The sequence below is a fragment of the Thunnus maccoyii genome, chromosome 18 (assembly GCF_910596095.1).
Source record: "Thunnus maccoyii chromosome 18, fThuMac1.1, whole genome shotgun sequence".
NCBI classification, from domain to species: domain Eukaryota; kingdom Metazoa; phylum Chordata; class Actinopteri; order Scombriformes; family Scombridae; genus Thunnus; species Thunnus maccoyii.
The window spans coordinates 24,730,749-24,749,600 of record NC_056550.1 but is presented as its reverse complement, the minus strand read 5'-3'; the positions used below and the strand labels follow the sequence as shown (position 1 = coordinate 24,749,600).

At 41.6% G+C, this 18,852-nt stretch overlaps 1 protein-coding gene across 2 annotated transcripts in view; it reads left to right on the top strand.

The window, feature by feature from the left end:
- The first annotated feature begins 1,888 nt into the window (after nucleotides 1-1,888).
- cacng2a (calcium channel, voltage-dependent, gamma subunit 2a) overlaps nucleotides 1,889-18,852 on the top strand; it is a 67,656-nt gene continuing 50,692 nt past the window's right edge. The window contains exon 1 of one of the 2 annotated variants that reach the window (XM_042391906.1): nucleotides 1,889-2,315. In XM_042391906.1, the coding sequence (XP_042247840.1) occupies nucleotides 2,090-2,315 (226 nt within the window). In that variant the 5' untranslated portion in view covers nucleotides 1,889-2,089. Of the gene's footprint in view, nucleotides 2,316-17,461; nucleotides 17,576-18,852 lie in introns of those variants that run through there. The other variant, XM_042391907.1, reaches the window with a different exon arrangement.

The window sequence follows — 18,852 nt, the reverse complement described above, 5'->3', positions numbered from 1 at the left end:
ATAGCTGCAGAGCGGAGAGCGCGCGCACACACACACACACAACAGACACACACGCGCATAGACACACATACACACACTGTAGGCCTTTTAAACCGTCGCCAGAAAGAAGAAGAAGAAGAAGAAGAAGAAGAAGAAGAAGAAGAAGAAGAAGAAGAAGAAGAAGAGAAACTGCCCTGCAGAATTGAGAGCAGCTTCCCTTCACTGACATTACTCATCATCCAAAAAAGAAAAAAAAAAAGAGGAGGGGGAGCGAGGCTAAACTGAATGTACTGAATGTATAGCGCCGCTGACACTGACATCGTGACAACACCAGCTCTGTCTGTGGATCTGTGCAAGTCGCTCTCCTGATTGTGTAATTTTTTTTTTTTTTTTTATTTCCTGCAAGCAGCCAAACCTGCACCGGAGAGCGCAGGGAGAGAGAGAGAGAGAGAGAGAGAGAGAGAGAGAGAGAGAGAGAGAGAGAGAGAGAGAGAGAAGAAGAAGAAGAAGAAGAAGAAGAAGAAGAGGAGGAGGAGGGGGAAAAAAAGGGGGATTGCAACATTCATCAAAATTTATTTTTCTTCCTATTACATGGCGCAAGGGCTATACAAACGGGACCGTCCTGGGTGTGATACTGCCACGGTGAATTTGGATATCCAAGCAGCAGCAGCAGCAGCAGCAGCATCAGAAGCGGCGGCGGCGGCGGCGGCAGCATCATCCTCCTCCATCCAGGGAAGAAGCATCCTCGGCTGCAGCGGCGCCCACACCGACTCCTCGTCCTCCTCCTGCCGGCTCTATGTCGAGTGATGGTCGGCTTGCCTTGCTGGATGCTCCCCGCTCTCTCCGGATCGTCGACGACCGAACCTCCTCTGACCGCAGACCCCCATTTTCGGCGGAAACCTTCCCAGAGCTATAGGGCTACATATGGAAACTGGGGATCAGAATTTTAGGAAAAAGGAAAATCTAAGCGGTTAATTTCAATTTTATTTTTTATTATTTAGGTTTTTATCGGCTTTCTTTCTATCGGATTTTCTTTTTATGTGTGTGTGCGTGTGTGTTTTTTTAAAAAGAAAAAACAGCCTGCTAATTAATTCATTTATTCGTTGAGCCTTGATTTCCTCATTCCATCGTGTGCAGGGTTGATTTGTGAGAGGAATAATTTGTCTTTAAAACCTCACAATAGCTCGTTATATAAAAAACACACCGAGACTTGCTTTAATTTCCCCGCGACAGGACTTGAATTGGTCCATTTGTTTACTCTTTTCTGCCTCCACTAATATGATAGATTTCCCTGCTGTCCCTCTTTTCCCTCCCCAGTTTATACATCTCCTTGATTTCTTCCCTCTCTGAATAACAAAACATTAGAATAATAATAACAATAGTCTTTAGGATATAGCTATAATTCTGAATTCCTACTACTAGTAAACGCAATGTTATAGCCTCTGACTAAAGTAACTCATTGTAACAGACATATTGAACTGTTGTACTGTAAGCCTGCCATTACTCTTAACCATCTCTTTGCTCCATTTGGGCTCATGTTAATTCAGCTCTTTGCTCAGCTGTAACCTTTACAAGTCAAGAAACAGGTTGCCTAGTTTTTCTCCTTTCTTTCAGGCCTGTAGAGAATAAACCCTGCTTCACTTTGGTTTATCTAACTTCCATTGTTTTGGGGAGGGGGGCTCGGCTCTGCCACTATAGGCTTTAGGACATAATTAATCCTTTATAGCTCAGTGTTGTTATTCACCTTTTCCTGCTGCAAGTGGCTGTAGTGTAGTGAGGGGCTACATCTGCAGCTGAAGGCCTGCTGAGGTGATCTGCATACCTGAATTTTTCATTTTTCTGGGGGTAGAAAAGTGAGAACAAACAAGAGAGGAGAGTCTTCTCTTCCTCTATTCCCCCCCCCCCCCCATCCAAAAAAAACTAAACATCCTCTTTTTTCTCTTGTTTTGGTCCTCACCCAAACGCAACCATAAGGTTCCTACCGCATCCTCCTCCTCCTTCTTCCCTCTCCTTCCGCTCGAGTATATCCCGTTTTTTCGGTTTGGTTTGGTCCCGCAAATTTTCAAATATTTACTTCCTGTACATCAAGAGGAAAGGGGGTCCCCCTTTCATGGAATGCGGAAACATGGGTCTGTTCGACCGCGGAGTCCAGATGCTGCTGACCACGGTGGGAGCCTTCGCGGCCTTCAGCCTCATGACCATCGCGGTCGGCACGGACTACTGGCTGTACTCCCGCGGTGTCTGCAAGACCAAGTCCATGAGCGAGAACGAGACCAGCAAGAAGAACGAGGAGGTGATGACCCACTCGGGCCTGTGGAGGACTTGCTGCTTGGAAGGTAAGAGTTCAGACCTGAATAACTTTCCCACTCACACATGCAACATGGCAGGTTCACCAGTTCTCCAAGTCTGGTCTTAAAACAACAGTCAGGTGTCCATATGAACAGTGAAAGAGGTTGTAATCATTCCTCCTGTTCATACCAGCTGTTAAAAGATCCTTCAAATGTGCTTTCAGTGTCAGTGATGGAGGCTGAAATCCACAGTGTGTCCAAACAGTTATTAAAAGTTGATGTGAAGCTTATATGAGTCTTCAGCAGTCTGAGTTAGTCATATCAAGTGGATATCTGACACATTTACAGTCTTTTTTAGCATCAAATTCCCTCTTTGTGTTTCCCTGTTAAGCTGCAGTGGAAGTATAGTAACAAAAAGAGGGACTTTGACACTAAAAAGACTGTAATGTTGAAAGATATCTACTTGATTTGACTCAGCTGAAGCTTCATATTAGCTTCAGATAAACTTTTAAATACATGTTTGCACAGAAGGAGGACTGTGGATTTTGAAGGGATCTTCTAATGGTCAGTATGAACAGGAGGAATGATTATGGCAAGGAAGATTTCATTGTTCATTTGGGTACCTGACTGTTGTTTTAAGACAGACTTGTGAACCTGTTCTTTAATACCAGTGTCTTCCTGGCAGGTCCCATCACTACTAAAACACACATTTTTACTGCTGGATTTTACGCTACTTTTGTGCTTTTTCCCCTTCACGCCACTAACAGCGAGGATGCTCCTTATGCCTCTGTTTCCCACATGAAATGCACTGCAAGGTTTGACTGTTTAAAAGCCAGGATGGATACCTATACTGATGGAAAGTGAGCATATATGACTGCATTTTATACTCCTAAACTAGCAGAAATATAAGATTTATGTTTGGGAACCCCCCCTTCAAAGGGTTGCAAGATAAGTCTGCAAGACAAATTTATGTTTGTATGTTTGTTTGCATCATGTCTCCAAAAAACGACCCAAGTGGCCCAATCTGAGAAGGTTGCTGCACTTACACATTGCTTAATTTTACGGTGACACAAGACAAAAAAAAAAAAGGTTGGATACATATAAAACATCACGACTAAAACTCTCCAGTTAAATCCAAAAACTCTTCTTTTAGCAGCAGGGTGAAGCATGTTTCTAGTTGCAGGTTTTTTGTTTTTTTTTTACAGACCGGCAGCCTGAAGCTGTTGCATAAAAGCCTCCCACACCACTCTGGAACAGTTTCTCTCTCGTCAGACATTGGAGATTTAAATAATGAAATAATAACACATTCACAAGCTGCAGTTAGGGAGGAACCTTCATCATATATCAGCCTGATATATTGGCAAACCAATATACTGGTCTAACCCTAATTAAGGGACTCTGCAGGTGGATCTGTCCCTTTAAAGAGAGTCTGGGCCAGCAGTTTGGACAGGGTGTTTATTTTCATGCTGAAGATTTTTATCACGCTTTAACCTGCACAGTAGAGGAGAGAGATGCAGCCTTTTTCTGCTGACCCGCCTGACAACCTTGATAACGGCGTCGGCGTAAACGCTGCCTGTCACGTAACCTTTGACCCGGCTGCGCTCGCTACTTTCTGTCAAACCCATCCTCCCATCCTGAGCGCAGGTTTGAGACAACCTCCGGCGTCTGCCCCATCAAACGGAGGCCGGCGTTGTTTCCTGTCATGCCCCAGCGGAGGCGTCGGGCGCTGACTTGGGAGTGCGGCACTGTAACCTTGTGAGGGCACAGAGCGTTACAAATCTGCTCATCTTCTTAGCTGTGAGATCCTGAAAGGCCGCGGCGGCGTCTGACTTCATGCTCCTCCGGCTCCTGTGACAAGCAGCCAGACTCCGTTCGAAGCTTCATATCGAGGAAATGTTTGAAGTAACAAATCCAATTTAAGTATTATCTCGTAATTGACGGATGGATCGTGTGTATCAAACTCCTGATGATGATGATGGGACAACACTGATTCGTTTATATTTGACCCAGACTGGTAACTGGAGGACACATACGACAGCTATCAGATGTGTTTCAAGTCAAAGTTTCTCTTGTCACAGCCATAAAACCTGCAGGGCTCTGTCTATTTAATGTCATCAGCATCAGATATGTTTCACATTACAATCTTGAGATTTGGAGTAAACTCTGTCACTTTAGTGCTGTGATAGTTAGAGACGAAACAGTTGATTGAAAGGCAACTATTTTGATAATCGATTCATCATTTTTCAAGCAAAAAAGTCAAAATCCAGCTTCTCAAATGTGACAATTTTCCGTTTATTTATCACACATGACAGTAAATTGAACATTTTAAGGTTTTTGGGCTGTTAGTCCTTCAAAACTAAGGCTGCAACTGGTGATTATTTTCATTATTGATTATAATCGATTAGTTGTTGGGTCTATAAAATGTCAGAATGTCAGAAAGCCCAAAGTGACGTCCTTGAATGTCTTGTTTTGTCCACAACCCAAAGATATTCAGTCATCTATCAGTTATCAGCTATCAGTTGTTTTCTAAAAAGATGACTCATAACAATTGATCAAATATCAAAGTATCCGGCTGAATAATTGTCAACCGACTAATCAATTAATTGACTAATTGTTGCAGCTGTAGTCGACCAAGCAAATTGAAGACGTCGCTGAAAAACTGCCATTTTTTCATGACTTTTGAGCTTTTTATTGACTAAACAATTAATTGAGAAAATAATCAGCAGATTAATCAATAATGAAAACAAGTGTTATAAGTGCATCTCAGGTTCCGTCAGCAGAAACCTTCAAGAGACGCTGAAGATTTAACATATCAGATCAGCTTTGAAGCTCATGTACATCCAGTGTGCCAATAGTTTGTGATCAATTCATTGTGTCCGTATCAATATCTGTCTGATACTCTGAATGTTTGATCAGATTCATGGCCTGTTTACAGATTCTTTGATCAGTTCTTTGATGAATTTAATCAAAGTATTTGGACTTTTGGCTTCACCTGTGAAATGAGAGAAAAAGTAAGTTGTTGAAAATAGTTTCAATTTACACTCAAACTGAAATTCAAATACTCAGTTGGCATTTTGTTCTGATGACGGCGTTTACACCTCAGCTGTTCCTGAGAAGCTGCTCAGGTGTCAACAACATAAAAAAAAACAAACAAACTGTGATTTCTGTGAGCTGAATCCAGATGTGAGTGCGTGTAAGTTTGCGAAGTCGACGTGAGGTGTTTCTGGGGGGAAAAAAGAGCTCCGTTATTCTTACCTGGATAGATAAAAAAAAAGAGATAAAAACCAAATGCTGATACACTGCTGTTGTGTGTAAATGGCTCCTACAATTATTACATTAATGCACATAGGATTAATCACAGCTGGAGTGTAATTGTGACAGTGACTGGCCTTTATCCCTGCCAGGCCATTATTTAATTGGCAAACAAAACGGCACAGAGTCAAGATGAGATCAAAACATTGCACTCTTGGCTCAGTGTGTCGCTGCTCCGAGTGGCACTGTGTCGCTTTTGTATCGGCACAATAAGCCTCTTCCTTTGAATCCAGGATCAAAATGGCAGGAAATAAACCCAGATTTGTCATTTGTGATTCATGAATGATCCACCCGGCCCAGAAGAGGCAAGGGAGTGGAAAAAAAGGGGGCCACCGCATTTACTTACCGGGGTCAGATTCATTTAAATTCTAATTCAAATGACTTCCTGCTCAGGAAATTGGGTCTTAAACAGCGAGTACATTTAATTATAGGTAGTTTGAACATTTTAAACTAAAATCAGGGAGGGAGGGAAGGGGGGCGGGGGGAGTATTGAAAAATAGAAAAGTACAGAGCCGGATGCAGCTGGAGGGAGGCAGAGATCAGCAGGCTGCTCGCTGCAAAAAAAACCCAGCCGTGTTTCAACACAGACTCTTCACACAGTCAGGAGGAGTGATATCAAGTTTAACATTTCAGATGTTAATTAGGCTACGGTTTGCAGGCTCGGCTCGATCATTTTCAAAGTGCCAAGATGACTAGTATTCATCTTGGTAAATGAAGTCTTATTGGTAATCAAGGCAGCGAGCGAGAGGCTGCGAACGGTAGAAGTAATAATCCCCGCGTCCGTATCGCAGCAGAGAACACAGACTGTGGTTTGGCAGCGCAGGCCCACACATCCAGCTCACAGAGTGGACACAGGTGGGCGAGGGTTTGTGTTTGTATAACCAGCTCCCGGAAAAGGAGAACCTGTGAAAAAGCAAAATGGGAATACCCACACTGGGTGCTTCAACACCTCGACCTCACAGCTTCACTCGCTGCTCGTCAGAGAAACACAATAGTCTCACTTGTAGAGAAGGAAAGGATTTGTGTATGTGCAGTTTACTGATCGCATCTTTTATTATGCTGAAAACCTTTTCTGCTTTTGTAAAGTACAATATCAATAATTCAAACAATAATTGTTTGTTCTTAAAAATGTGAGAAAATGTCGATCGCTGTTTCCAAAAGCCAAAGATGTAACCTAAAATGTTTTGTTTTGTCCTGAACGACACACAAATTACTCAGTTTACTATTATGGAGGACTAAAGAAACCAGGAAGTATTCACATTCAAGAAGCTGGAATCAAAGAATTTTGGCATTTTTTAAGAGGCTTAGTAAACAAATAATAGTTATAGAAAAAACAGTCACAAACGAAGTGTTCAGACCAGGCTGAAGCCCTGACTTTTGACTTGCAGGCAGCATTTCTAAAAATGTTCACCTCAACTTTGGAACTTTGAGCATGTTTAAGATCCGACATCATAACAGTATATAAATAACAGAAAATCACAAAAAGCATATGTCCCCTTTAAGACATCCTTCATAATGTCCTCCTTCTGTGCAAACATGCAGTCAAAAGTTTATTTGAAGCTAATACGAAGCTTCAGCCGTCCAATTCAGTCAAATCAAGTAGATATCTTTCAACATCACAGTCTTTTTAGCACCCAATTCTCACTTTTTGTTACCATCTTTCCACCTCAGCACAACAGGGCAACACTGTCCAAGGAAACAAAGACGACTGTGGACTCAAAGTGCATTTGAAAGGGATCTCTTAATAGCCAGTATAAACAGGAGGAATGATTACAGCGAGCAAAATATGTTTCATTGTTCATTTGGGCTCCTGACTGTCGGTTTAAGACAGACTTCCCTCAGCCAGATTTGAGGAGTCAGACGGCAGCTCTGACCACTTCCAACCCTTCTTCATCTAACTATGATCTAAATCTGCATCCAGCGTATTCATCCTCTGCTTTTGATGTTGTTAAATCTTGTGAAAGTATGTAATGAAATCTTGAAACGGTATTAAAAGTTCAGATGTGGCTGCAGACAGTGTGGCTGCAGAGGTTTATAGGACTGGTGAGGCATGAGCACATAACATGTGTGTTGCTGATGAATTGGGCCCCTTGAGGCTGGCGCTCCTCCATCCTATCTGGGACGTCTGTAAGAGCCGCCGCCGCCACCGCCGCCGCCGCCCCTGAGCTCTCAGCCAGGTGCACAGTGCTGCATTCGCTGCTAATCTGAGGCATTCATCTTCATTACAGCGCCGCCCTCAGGCTCCACGGTGGCTATAGGATGAGCGAGACAGAGTCAGGGAGGCGTGGGAGAGAAACGGTGGACTATGTGATGAAGGAGGGCCACCATGGTGTCTGATGTTTTGTCCTTTATTACCTGTTATATGAAGCTACGTGTCTGTTAAGGTTCATAATTCATCTCTTGGTGCTTGTCCTTCTCCCTCGCTCTCATACACAAGGACCTAAACTATGTGCAGTGCAAATTCCTGCATATTAACAGTGCACATTAAGCGATTACTATTATACTATTGTAACTATTTTTATTAATTGATCAATCTTTTGTCATTTCTTTGTAATAAAAACACCAAATATTTGCTGGTTCCAGGACAAGACATTTGATAGCATCACCTATTTTGCAAAAAGTTAATAAACATGTTATGATAAAACTAGAGCTGCAATGATTAGTTGATTAATCTTAAATTAATTAGTCGATTAACAGAAAAATAATCTCCAACCATTGTGATGACTGGTTAATTGTCATTTTTTAAAGAAAAAAACCCAAAACAAAAAGTTACAGCTTCTTAAATTTGAATATTTTCTGGTTTATTTAGTCTTGATAGTAAACTGAATATTTTTGGACTACTGGTTGGGAGAAAAAGAATTGTCTAATTCAATAACTGCACCTCATATGTCCTCTGCAAGCAATATATAATAAATAATAAATATATAAAGGAAATATGAAATAAATAAGGTTAGACAAAGTGAGAGATCAGGCTATGTATGCCCCTCCAAGCACCACCAATCAGATGCTCATAAGGCGGTCTATATGTAGCCTGAGAGGTAAAACTCAGGGCAAAGAGAGTCACACTGCTGCTCATAAAACCTTTTGCCGTGAGCGCACCGTTAAAGGCAACACAGATGAACATTTCTTCATATTTGTCAACTTAGAGCGTCTCTTATTTGATGATCTGCTAGTAAGAGTTCACTCTTTTGAGAGATTTGAGTAAAACTTCAACAGTTACCCAGGATTTTTACCTCCCCAGTGGACGTTATGACCTCAAGGAGAAAGAAAAATCAATAATAGATGAAAAATGTTTGCTTACAGCATAACAGCAAAACATTTACTCATTGGTGTATTTCTGCTTTAGACTGTAGTTTTAAATGTGTGTTTTTAGTCATTTCAAGTCTTTCCTTTTACTGTTTTCTTCACCCAACAGAGATTATTTTGGAAAATTTGCTTTCCTTGCTTTACTAAAATGGCAACCACTTCAGTATGGCCTCCCACAGTTCCTGTCAATCACCGCAGATCACAGTTCACGCATTCTGCCTCATGATTTTATGTATAAGCACGTGGGAGTATCAATGTAGTGTACATTCATGCATTTGAAAACACATGTGGGAGTATGTTGTGTGTGTGTGTGTGTGTGTGTGTGTGTGTGTGTGTACATAAACATGTTTGAATGTTTGTGACTGTGTGTTTAGCAGAGAGGCGGGATGATGTGAGACAGGCCGCAGAAAAAAAAAAAAAAAAGCAGATAGCAGAGCGGAGCAGCGCAGAAGAGCGGGATTAGTCTCATAGTCCAATCAGATAAGGATTACCCAGCTGGAGTATGCCCACCCAGGCTAATATCCCGGCCCTAAATTGGCATTACACCGTATTATGACATCATTGCTTGCATCGTTGTTTGATTGCCATGGCATCAGCTAATGGTGATCCTTTAAATAAACAAATAAACAAAACAACACTGTACATCCAGCTGCATGGGGCCGGATTACGGTTAGACAGAAGCTGAGAGCAGCGTGGATAAAAGACGTATTCATTGGCCACGCAGCCACTTGTTGAAGTGAACCTTGAGCTGTTTTTGCTGTTTAATTCAGGATAGCATCGCTACTCCGGGACGCCTCTCCCCTCAGCTGATAGCAGCCTGTGTAAAGTGACTGGGCTCTATTGCTACTGCACTGTCACTCTGCCCTGCAGCCGGCGATGGATGGGGTTCATTTTGCCCTCGCCCGCCTTTCATTGGAGCTCCGTTGAGACTGCAGACAGTCACTGCCGAACGCGACTGTTTTATTGGTCTCCACCTTGCCCTCTCTATTGCCCACTAAGGCCAAATTACAGGCTAGACATTACTGGATTAGTTTGAGGCTGGAGACGGTCAGGACAGTGCAGGACTCTGGCCTTTGGGTTGTGTTACTGTTGCAATTTGTTATAATTCTTCACTTAGCATCAACTGGTAGCAAGGTATCAGTGTAGAGTTCATTGATTATGTTTTGGTGTTTTCCAGTACTTTCAGGGGCTTCTAATCTCGATTCCTTTCATGCTCGATTCGCTGTTTTGACCGATTTTGCAGGACTGAAACATATTTTTAATCAAACAGGTTCTGACTGTCAGTGCGAGATGCTTCTACTAAGCAGATCACATCCAGCTTAATAATCAGTTTGACTACAGACCGAGCAAAAAGGTTGTGTTTCTTTACAAAACATCAGTCTGATATCTGCAGACTGCAGCTAGCTAGTGTTGGTTACCTGGCAGGTAGGAACAAACTGAACAAAGCAGAAACTGTTTGACTCCCGGCGTTTCGACTCTCGTAACCAGAGATGAAACCTCGTCAACAAACACGAACCGAGAGCTCAGATCAGCGTGCAGATTCATTATCAGTCTGTCGTTCTTGTAGTCTGTCGTAGCAGCTGTCATCTACATTACTTTTTGACTAAAAACGACCTTTTTGTACTTATTGTAATAACTAGATTTTCACAATTGAGACATCTTACACATTGTGCAAAAACAAAAATTAAAATTAATCAAATTCATTCAAGAAATCGCCCGGCCCTACTGTTTCAGTCCTCAGACCTTTATCAGGAAATGTTTCTGAACATTAAATTTCCTGATGAAGGAGTGAAACATTGTTAATAAAGTGAGTGCAAGTGATTGACAGCGTGCAGGTTTTTTAAGTCCTTTCAGTGGTGTAGGTTTAGAGTTGCCGCTGTGGGAATGGCGTCCAGCCATAGCAACTGAAAAAAAAAAGGAAAATTTGCTTGAGTAAAAACACATTAGAATATTACAACAGTGTAAATCACTGCATTTGAACATTTTGTTCATGTCTGAATCTGATCCAAACCTTCATGCCACAGCGGGTCAATACAGTACTAAACTGTACAAAATATTGTAGGAAAACCATCTGGATCATAAAAAAAGGTGTTGTGGATGTCCGGGACCAGGATAGGTGAGGTGTAACACAACAGAAAAATATTTGCAACAATGCAAATATGACTCAGCCACCTGGACGACTGTATGTCCGTTCTCTTGCCTTGTCATCGTTTTGAAGTCAAGTCAGGTCAGTTTTATTTTCTGTATATAGACCAATATGACAAATTTGCCTCAGGGGGCTTCACAATCTGTACAACACACAGCACCTTCTATCCTTAGACCCTCAAATCGGATGACAAAAAGCTCCTTTAACAGGAGAAAAATGGAAGAAACCTCAGGAAGAGCAACAGAGGAGGGATCCCTCCTCCAGGACGGACAGACATCTAATCGATTTTGTTTACAAAATAGACCAAAATAGCAAAATGACAAAAAACCAGGATGACAAAATTATAGATAGATTGTAAACATATATGAAACAAAGACATGTATAAAAATGAACTTTAAAAAAATATATTCTAAAAAATACATGGCGTTGATATTACATCACCAGCTCCTCACAAAGCCAGAAAAAGCTGGATTGCTGAACAAGAAAACACCCAAATGCATTAATCATCAGCATTAGCACCGGACATATTGATCCTTTCAAAACAAGAAGTTTGAGAGGTAGAAGAGACACTGTTATCATCTTCCTCTTTGTATTTTAACAGCGGTGTTTCGATAGCTTTGTGAAGCAGCTTTCGGCCGTCCTGACTGAGTCTCTGAGATGAGATGGACAGTAGACGGGGTGTGATGGCGCGGTAATTGGTTTAGCGTATGATTAATGGCTCCGATGGCTTTGATCGATGGGAGACGCGCTGTAAACTTCGGTGGCACTCTCCCATAAATGCTGTCACTCGCTCTGCGTGGAGACTCCCCCCCCCACACACCCTCTCCCCTTCCAGTTCAGAGACTGAGCATGTCAGCTATAAATTAGAAAAAAATAGAAATAACAGAACAAACATTAAAAATGGGGACACACATCAAAGAGAAGCAGCATCTCACTCACTACATAATAATTATCCCATCTGACCCCCGACACCTTGTCATCATCACAGCCTGCTCTGCTGCTTGTATGTGTGTGTGTGTGTGCATGTTTGTGTGTTTGTGCCTCCAGCCTTGATTTACACATGTTATTTTTAGCAGCAGTTGGTACTGTTGGGTGGGGTCTATCTTTATCCTACATGACCAGAGAACAAATCAATATAAAACATACCCTGGGCTAGTCTCTGTGTAAGCATACTGTGAGTGAGTGCTGGCTGGAGTGGCCGTGGCGCCCAAAACACACACAGTCCAGCATGAAGGAGCAAGAGACAGCATTTCCAATCTGTCTGTAAGTCAACATCTCCACATCCATTTAAAACAGGATGTTAACATAATTCTGTTTAAATACATGGAGAAATTAAATACATAACCTACGTTTTTAAATCACTTTTAATCATCCCTCTTGACAGTCAAAAATAATGCCAACATGTTTTTTTAAATATATTGTTAGTAGTTTTATATTATTAGAATGAAGGAAAAAGTTCATCAAGCTGTTTGATTGACATTAGCTGGCAGATTAATGGTGTTACAAAGTACTGAACGGAGACAAAGTCAACAAACTGCTGTAGCTACAAGTCATAGACAGATAGTGTGTCGCTAACACGGATTTCGAAGAGCAAACCAGCATCTAGTTTACATGCCGTCTGATGTGCTGCAGCTTAGCCTAGCCTGCTAACTGACGTTAGCGGTGCACTTTTCCCCAATGAATGTTGGTTTGGTGGCTCGTTCAACAAGCTCAGCTGCAGGACAAGACGTGCGTTCGTGTTTGTAAGTTAGATAAGAAAGAGACGTTAGCAGGAAAGCTACTGTGAGTTGTTGTTCGGAGTCTGTGGCTCTTGTGTTGTGTAGCAGGATGCAATCAGGCTCAGTGTGACCGTCTGCTCTGCCGATGATAGAACGACAAGTTATTTATTTTTTATTCAGAATTTGATTTGCTGTTTCAAATGGTATTTAAGCGAAGTAATGTAAAACTAGGCGCACCATCATGAAATCAAAGAATTTTAAATATAAATTTCTCCCATTTGGTTTTGGATTTTTTCTCTATATAAACATACAATCGTAGTTGGATTTCACTTCTTTTTCTCATTCTTTATTTGAAATATAAACTTCTCAATACATCCGTACATGTTCAAGCTCAAATTTGACCCAAAATGAATATTAACACCGTGAACAACCCGTAGATCAACTTCAGCAACAAAGTTAACAACAAAAGCTATGGAACGGATGGCTGTTTGTGGGCATGTGCGAATGACGTTAGTTCATTGGGAAAGTAGAGGTAACTTTGCAAACAAAGCATTAATAGCAGACTGAAGCCCTGAGTTTTGACTTGCAGGCAGCATTTTTACATACATCAACGTCAATTTTTGGAATTTTTACCATATTTAACATAGACATCCGATATAATAACAGTATATAAATGACAGACAATCACTAAAAGCATGTTATACCCCCTTTGAAAGTCTTTTTTCAATTTTCTGTCAATACAAGTTGACAGAGCTTTTCAAGCCCCTCTAGTGCACAGAGGTCAGAGGTCAAGAGCAAAAGCAGTGAAAAACTGTTTTCCAACACAAGCATCATTTTTAATGTGCTCTCAGCTACTGTTTATCAAGCAAATGTTGTCCCCTTGAAAATGTAAAGTTTCCATGTTAAAGTGGCTTGAATAACCACTCGATTTTCAGTGAGATTGCACTTTGATTACATAGAATTGATCCTCTTACAATGAAAGTGTAATTACCAGCAGGGCAATCTCTGATTCCATCGCAGCAGAGCTCCTCTCCGTTCCACTTCACTGGCCGTATCCTTAAGCTGTGGAAACATCCCAAATAGACCCTGTAGTAAATGATAATTAACTGCAGATACAATCCATTCATTTTAAGGAGGTGCGATTCACTCCTTTTTTTTCTGCAATGGCACTGAGAAAGTACGGCAATCTGCCTTTTGATTAATTGGTGGTGTCCGTGGTGCAGTTCATTTGCAATCTATTACACCGTATTTGCTTTGTGTCAGAACGCAGCCCAAACACACTGCATCATCTCCGAGCGGGAGGAAGGGACGGGGCAGAGTTGGAGTCTGTTTGGTGGCGTTACCTCTGCTGAATGTGTGACTGCTGCCGATAATGATAATGGTAATAACGACGATAATAACGGTAATGATTGTGTAATGGATATATCAGGGTGGTAAGAATCACTACTTGTTTTTGTCTTGTTTAAAGGGCCAGTTCACCCAAATTCCCCAAAACACATAATTGCTCACTCACTTCAAGTGCAGTTTAATTTGGGACTATTTCTCACATTGAAGGGTTTTCTTCTAAACCAGAAGTCCCAATGAAACTGTCTCAGGACATTGTTTCTATAAAGACGCAGCTTGACAAGCTTGGGGATTGGTGTTGTGCTGATGATGGTCCTTTGATTGAAGCCTTCACTTTTTGGCTGTCACTTTTTTTCACATGAAATAAATTCAATGTGTGCAGTCAATCACTTCAGGAAATGGGACTGTTGTTTTTGGCTGCACCATCTTTTGAAAAGCCTGTATTGAAGAGCGCTAACCTTGTTATTGTTCTTAATCTTGTGGAGCTGAAACAATGTCTCAATTAATCAGTTGACAGAAAATTGGCCAAAAATCCACTGGTTACAGCTTTTCAAATACGGTTATTTTCTGGTTTTCTTAATCTTCTCCAATAGTAAACTGAATATCTTTGGGTTTTAGAGCTGTTGGTCGGACAAAACAAGACATTTGAAGATGTTATGTCGAGTTCCGGGAAATTTGATGGACATTTATCAATATTTGACATTCTACAGATGAAAATGTAAACCAGGAATATAATTGGTAGATAATTAAATATGGGAAATAATCATTAGCTGCAGCCCTGCCTGAAAACGTTTTGTGATTTGGACAAACTGATTGCTTAAAATGTTTAAAGTCATGTTTGTTGTTTTCATGCGTACCCCAGAAAGAATAGCTGCTGTGATGCAGTAGCTAATAAACAAACAAAAAAACAAACAGAATTAGCTTCAGAGAGGAGACAGAGATGTTCCCACCTCTGAAAAACACTCTTAGCACCCAGTGGGAGAGCTGCTGACAGCTCTGCGACCATCGCGAAAGCCAAACTCCACTCTAGACTCTCCGGTCTGGATCGAGGCGGGAGGAGGGCCGAAGGTTCCTGTAGCCGGACTGTGGGTCACCGCAGGAGAACAGAGGAGGACGGCTGGAGGTAACGCCAGCAGGGCAGTCTGAGCATGACAGATGGAGGAGTGAGCACAGGGCAAACATAGAGGGCAAGAGGGAAGGAAACAGATCTACAGTAATGTTACACAGTCAGTCTGAAAGGATGAAGGTGATCCGGTCCAGATGGCTCAGGATACTATAGGTGTGTATCTGTATTTGAAGTACATATACAAGGCTCTATGGTGTGTTTAGAGATCAGATGTTGTTGGTGTTTGACATCCAATATGATTGATTTGTTTTCTGTGCAGCAATGCAAAGAAACTAGACGGCGTTGTAACTGCAGACAGTTGATCTAAACAAATTGATTTTTTTTTTTTTTGCACTGCAGGACAGACAAGTTTGCTCCCTCTCACCTTTTTTTAAAGGAGACATATCATGCACATTTCCAGGTCTATATTTATCTTTTGGGGCTCTACTGTAATATGTTTGCATGATTTATAGTTCAAAAACCTCCTTATTTATCTTATACTGGCTCTTTATGCAGCTCCTCAGTTCAGCCTCAGTCTGAAACAGGCTGTTTTGACTCTAGTCTCTAGTTTACTCAAAATAAAACTTCTCAAATGCGTTCGTCCAAATTCAAGCCCAAATTTAATCCATAATATGAGAGTGGACAACGTGAACAACCCGTGGAACAACATAGCAACAAAGGATATGAAGGAGGAAGTAGAGGTAACATTGCAAACAAGCGTTCAGAGCAGCATTTTTACATAACGTTCACCTCAAGTTTTGGCCCTTTGACCATGTTTAACATAGATATCCAACATTAAAACGGTATAAAAACAGAAAATCACAAAAAGCATTGTATGTGCCCTTAAAAGAATTATTAAAAATGTGAAAAATCATTTCACCAGCATACACTCAACATGGAAAAGACGCAGAACTGAAGATACAAGGCTCGTCATTTTCTTTTTTCATCATAAAACACCTTTTATTTTAAAAAAAAAATGAAAGTAGCAAACCTGTTTGACACTTATCACCGCAGGTACAAAATACTGCAACTAATACTGCATAAAATGATGAGAAAATTGGGTAAAAACTGCAAAAAAGCTGCTGTTTGTACACCCCTCCATCTCCAAATCATTGAAAAACAATAACTGCTTAAAAGTATTTACGCCACAAATGATATTTCGTATTTTTTTCTGAATTATATTTTTGTATCATAGACATTTTTACCCACTTTATTATATTGGTGAAATAAAATAAATAATAAGTCACTCTTGTTATCAGTTGTTTTTTTGGACTTCAGAGGTGTGGCTCGTCCTTTGAGGCATCAAACTGTCCTTTGTGCCTGTCTGTCTGTCTCTGGAGACGTCAGAGCTGTCTGTCAGAGTGATGTGCTCAGATGGTCGTGTTTACCGCGCTCCAGAGTGCAGTCGACGGGGCTGGCAGACCCCACTGTCACAGCAAATGGTGCTGTTGGGAAAACAAACAGTTGTAATGAGACTATACGTCAAATGAGACCGCTTCAATCCAAAATACGAGATATAAAGAAAGAAGAGGTTGTGTCAGGAGTTCATTGTCGAGGTCAGTCCATAAGAGCAGCGGAAGTCGAACCGAATTTTGTTTCCGTTTGCCGTCGTTTAAACTCTGAATGACTGAACTGCACAATCAAAAAACTGTATTGTTGTTTCAGCAAATGTTAAATGCCACCTAACTTTAATTGATTTAGATGCTGTTTGTTCACTCACTCAAATGTCTACCTAGAGCAGCTTGATAGAGCGAGTTGGGTGCTCAACCTGAAGGATGATGATTTAATAGGCTTCCTACAGGAAATTATGTAAACCTGGTGTCTGGGAAAGGCTGACACTCGATTATTCATGTCTGTGGAGGTACATACTGTGACTCTTAGACAAAGCGTCAGCCGAACTGCTGATGATGCTGCTGATTTTTGCCGGGATAAAAAGACAACGTCGCGCTAATCTGCAGATCAGAGCGAATCAGGGAATTTGTCAAAATGAAGTCACCACTGTTATCATCGCTACATCCTGATGTAGGCGAGGATAAGGTGTTGCTAAGTCCACTGAGGAGGATGATGTAATTTCCAGTCGAGCATGCTGTTTCTCTCCTCCCCCTCTCTCCTGGCCTCTGTGTGTGTGTGTGTGTGTTTGTGTGTATGTGTGTGTGTGTGTGTGTGTGTGTGTATGTGTGTGTGTATGTGTGTGTGTGTGTGTGTGTCTATGCTTGTATGCGAGTGCTCACCTTCATGTCTCTGTATTTCTGAGAGCAGTAAGGAACAGGATGAATTTTTAATGAGGAGCAGCGTGGCTTCCCTTTGCTCTCTCAGATCGCTTTCCAGGACAGGGAGTCTCTCATGATCATAGCAGCATGCACACAGGCAGCTCTGGGTGAGAAAAAGGCACACACACACACACTCACACACACACACACACACACACACTTCACCTGGAAATGAGTGCAGATGTCATGCAGACGTGAACTGCACATGCATGTTTTTTTCCCTCTCAGCAGTGTGGATGTGAGTGAGTCTGACATATAGACTGTATATAAAGATGAATGTAGTGAGGTGTGTTACAGTAATATCATTACTTCTTTCAGTAACAAGTAGTGTAAAGGATTACAATGTGAAATTCAGTAATTTATTACTAATCCCAGTAACGCTCTGTCACTTTTACACTTGGGGGGTCGGCGTGCTCGCTGTCTTAGTGGGACTGCTGACAGACAGCCCTTCCTCCCGAGAAAAACAACAGTATGGGTCGAAAATTCAGTTGCCTAAAACAACTTGTAGTTACGTTTGAGTGATGGACGCCATCCAGCGGCCGTAGTAATATGACCTGGAGAAGTGACGTAGTTCAGGACGTCTATATAAGGTGACAAATTGCCTTATTAGGACGTGGTGGGTTGGGTGGATTAGCTGCAGGAGACTGCTGTTTACTTCCTGTTTCCAACCACAAGCTGCAACAGTTTTTTAAAACTACAATTTTTGTGGTGTTTACTGTTGCCATGACAATGAAGCTTGCCTAACTTTAAGGAAGCAACTTTAACCCACAACACGTTTCAAGTGGTCATTTTAACCCAAACCATGATCTTTCACTAACCCTAAACAAGTGGTTTTTGTGCCTAAACCTAACCAGACCTTAACCACAGCATTGTCACACCAGTGATTTGTGACGGTTTAGCGGCGACATATTAGAAAACGCTCCTAAGGGTCATTCTGGAGTGCATGGACAATCGACCTAGATGGTTCTTATGGTATTATGAAGATGTGTTGGCGCCAGCGGTCTTATTCACATGTTGTGTGTTCTTAGCCGGCTTGCTAACGTTAGCCACAGGCACGCCTACGTTCAGGAGTCACCTGACGGTGGTTGAGTTCAGAGTTGGAGGGAATGTGAATCATGCGGTTGAGGTCGGGACTTCTGGAGTGCTGTGTGCAATCATTGAGGCTATGCTAACGCTAGCTGTTGGATCACTAGCTAGCTGTAAATCCTTCCAAACTGTATCCTGCCTGCTTGTTAAACCACAAACGCCTCATTTTCTCTTTGAACGTGTCAAAAACAAAAGATGCAGTGTGTGAGTGTGGAGGATTAAACGAAACTTTGAGTAATGAAAGTAAAGTAACGAGTAATATAACACGTTACTTTTGCTACTGAGTAGTGAGTAATGT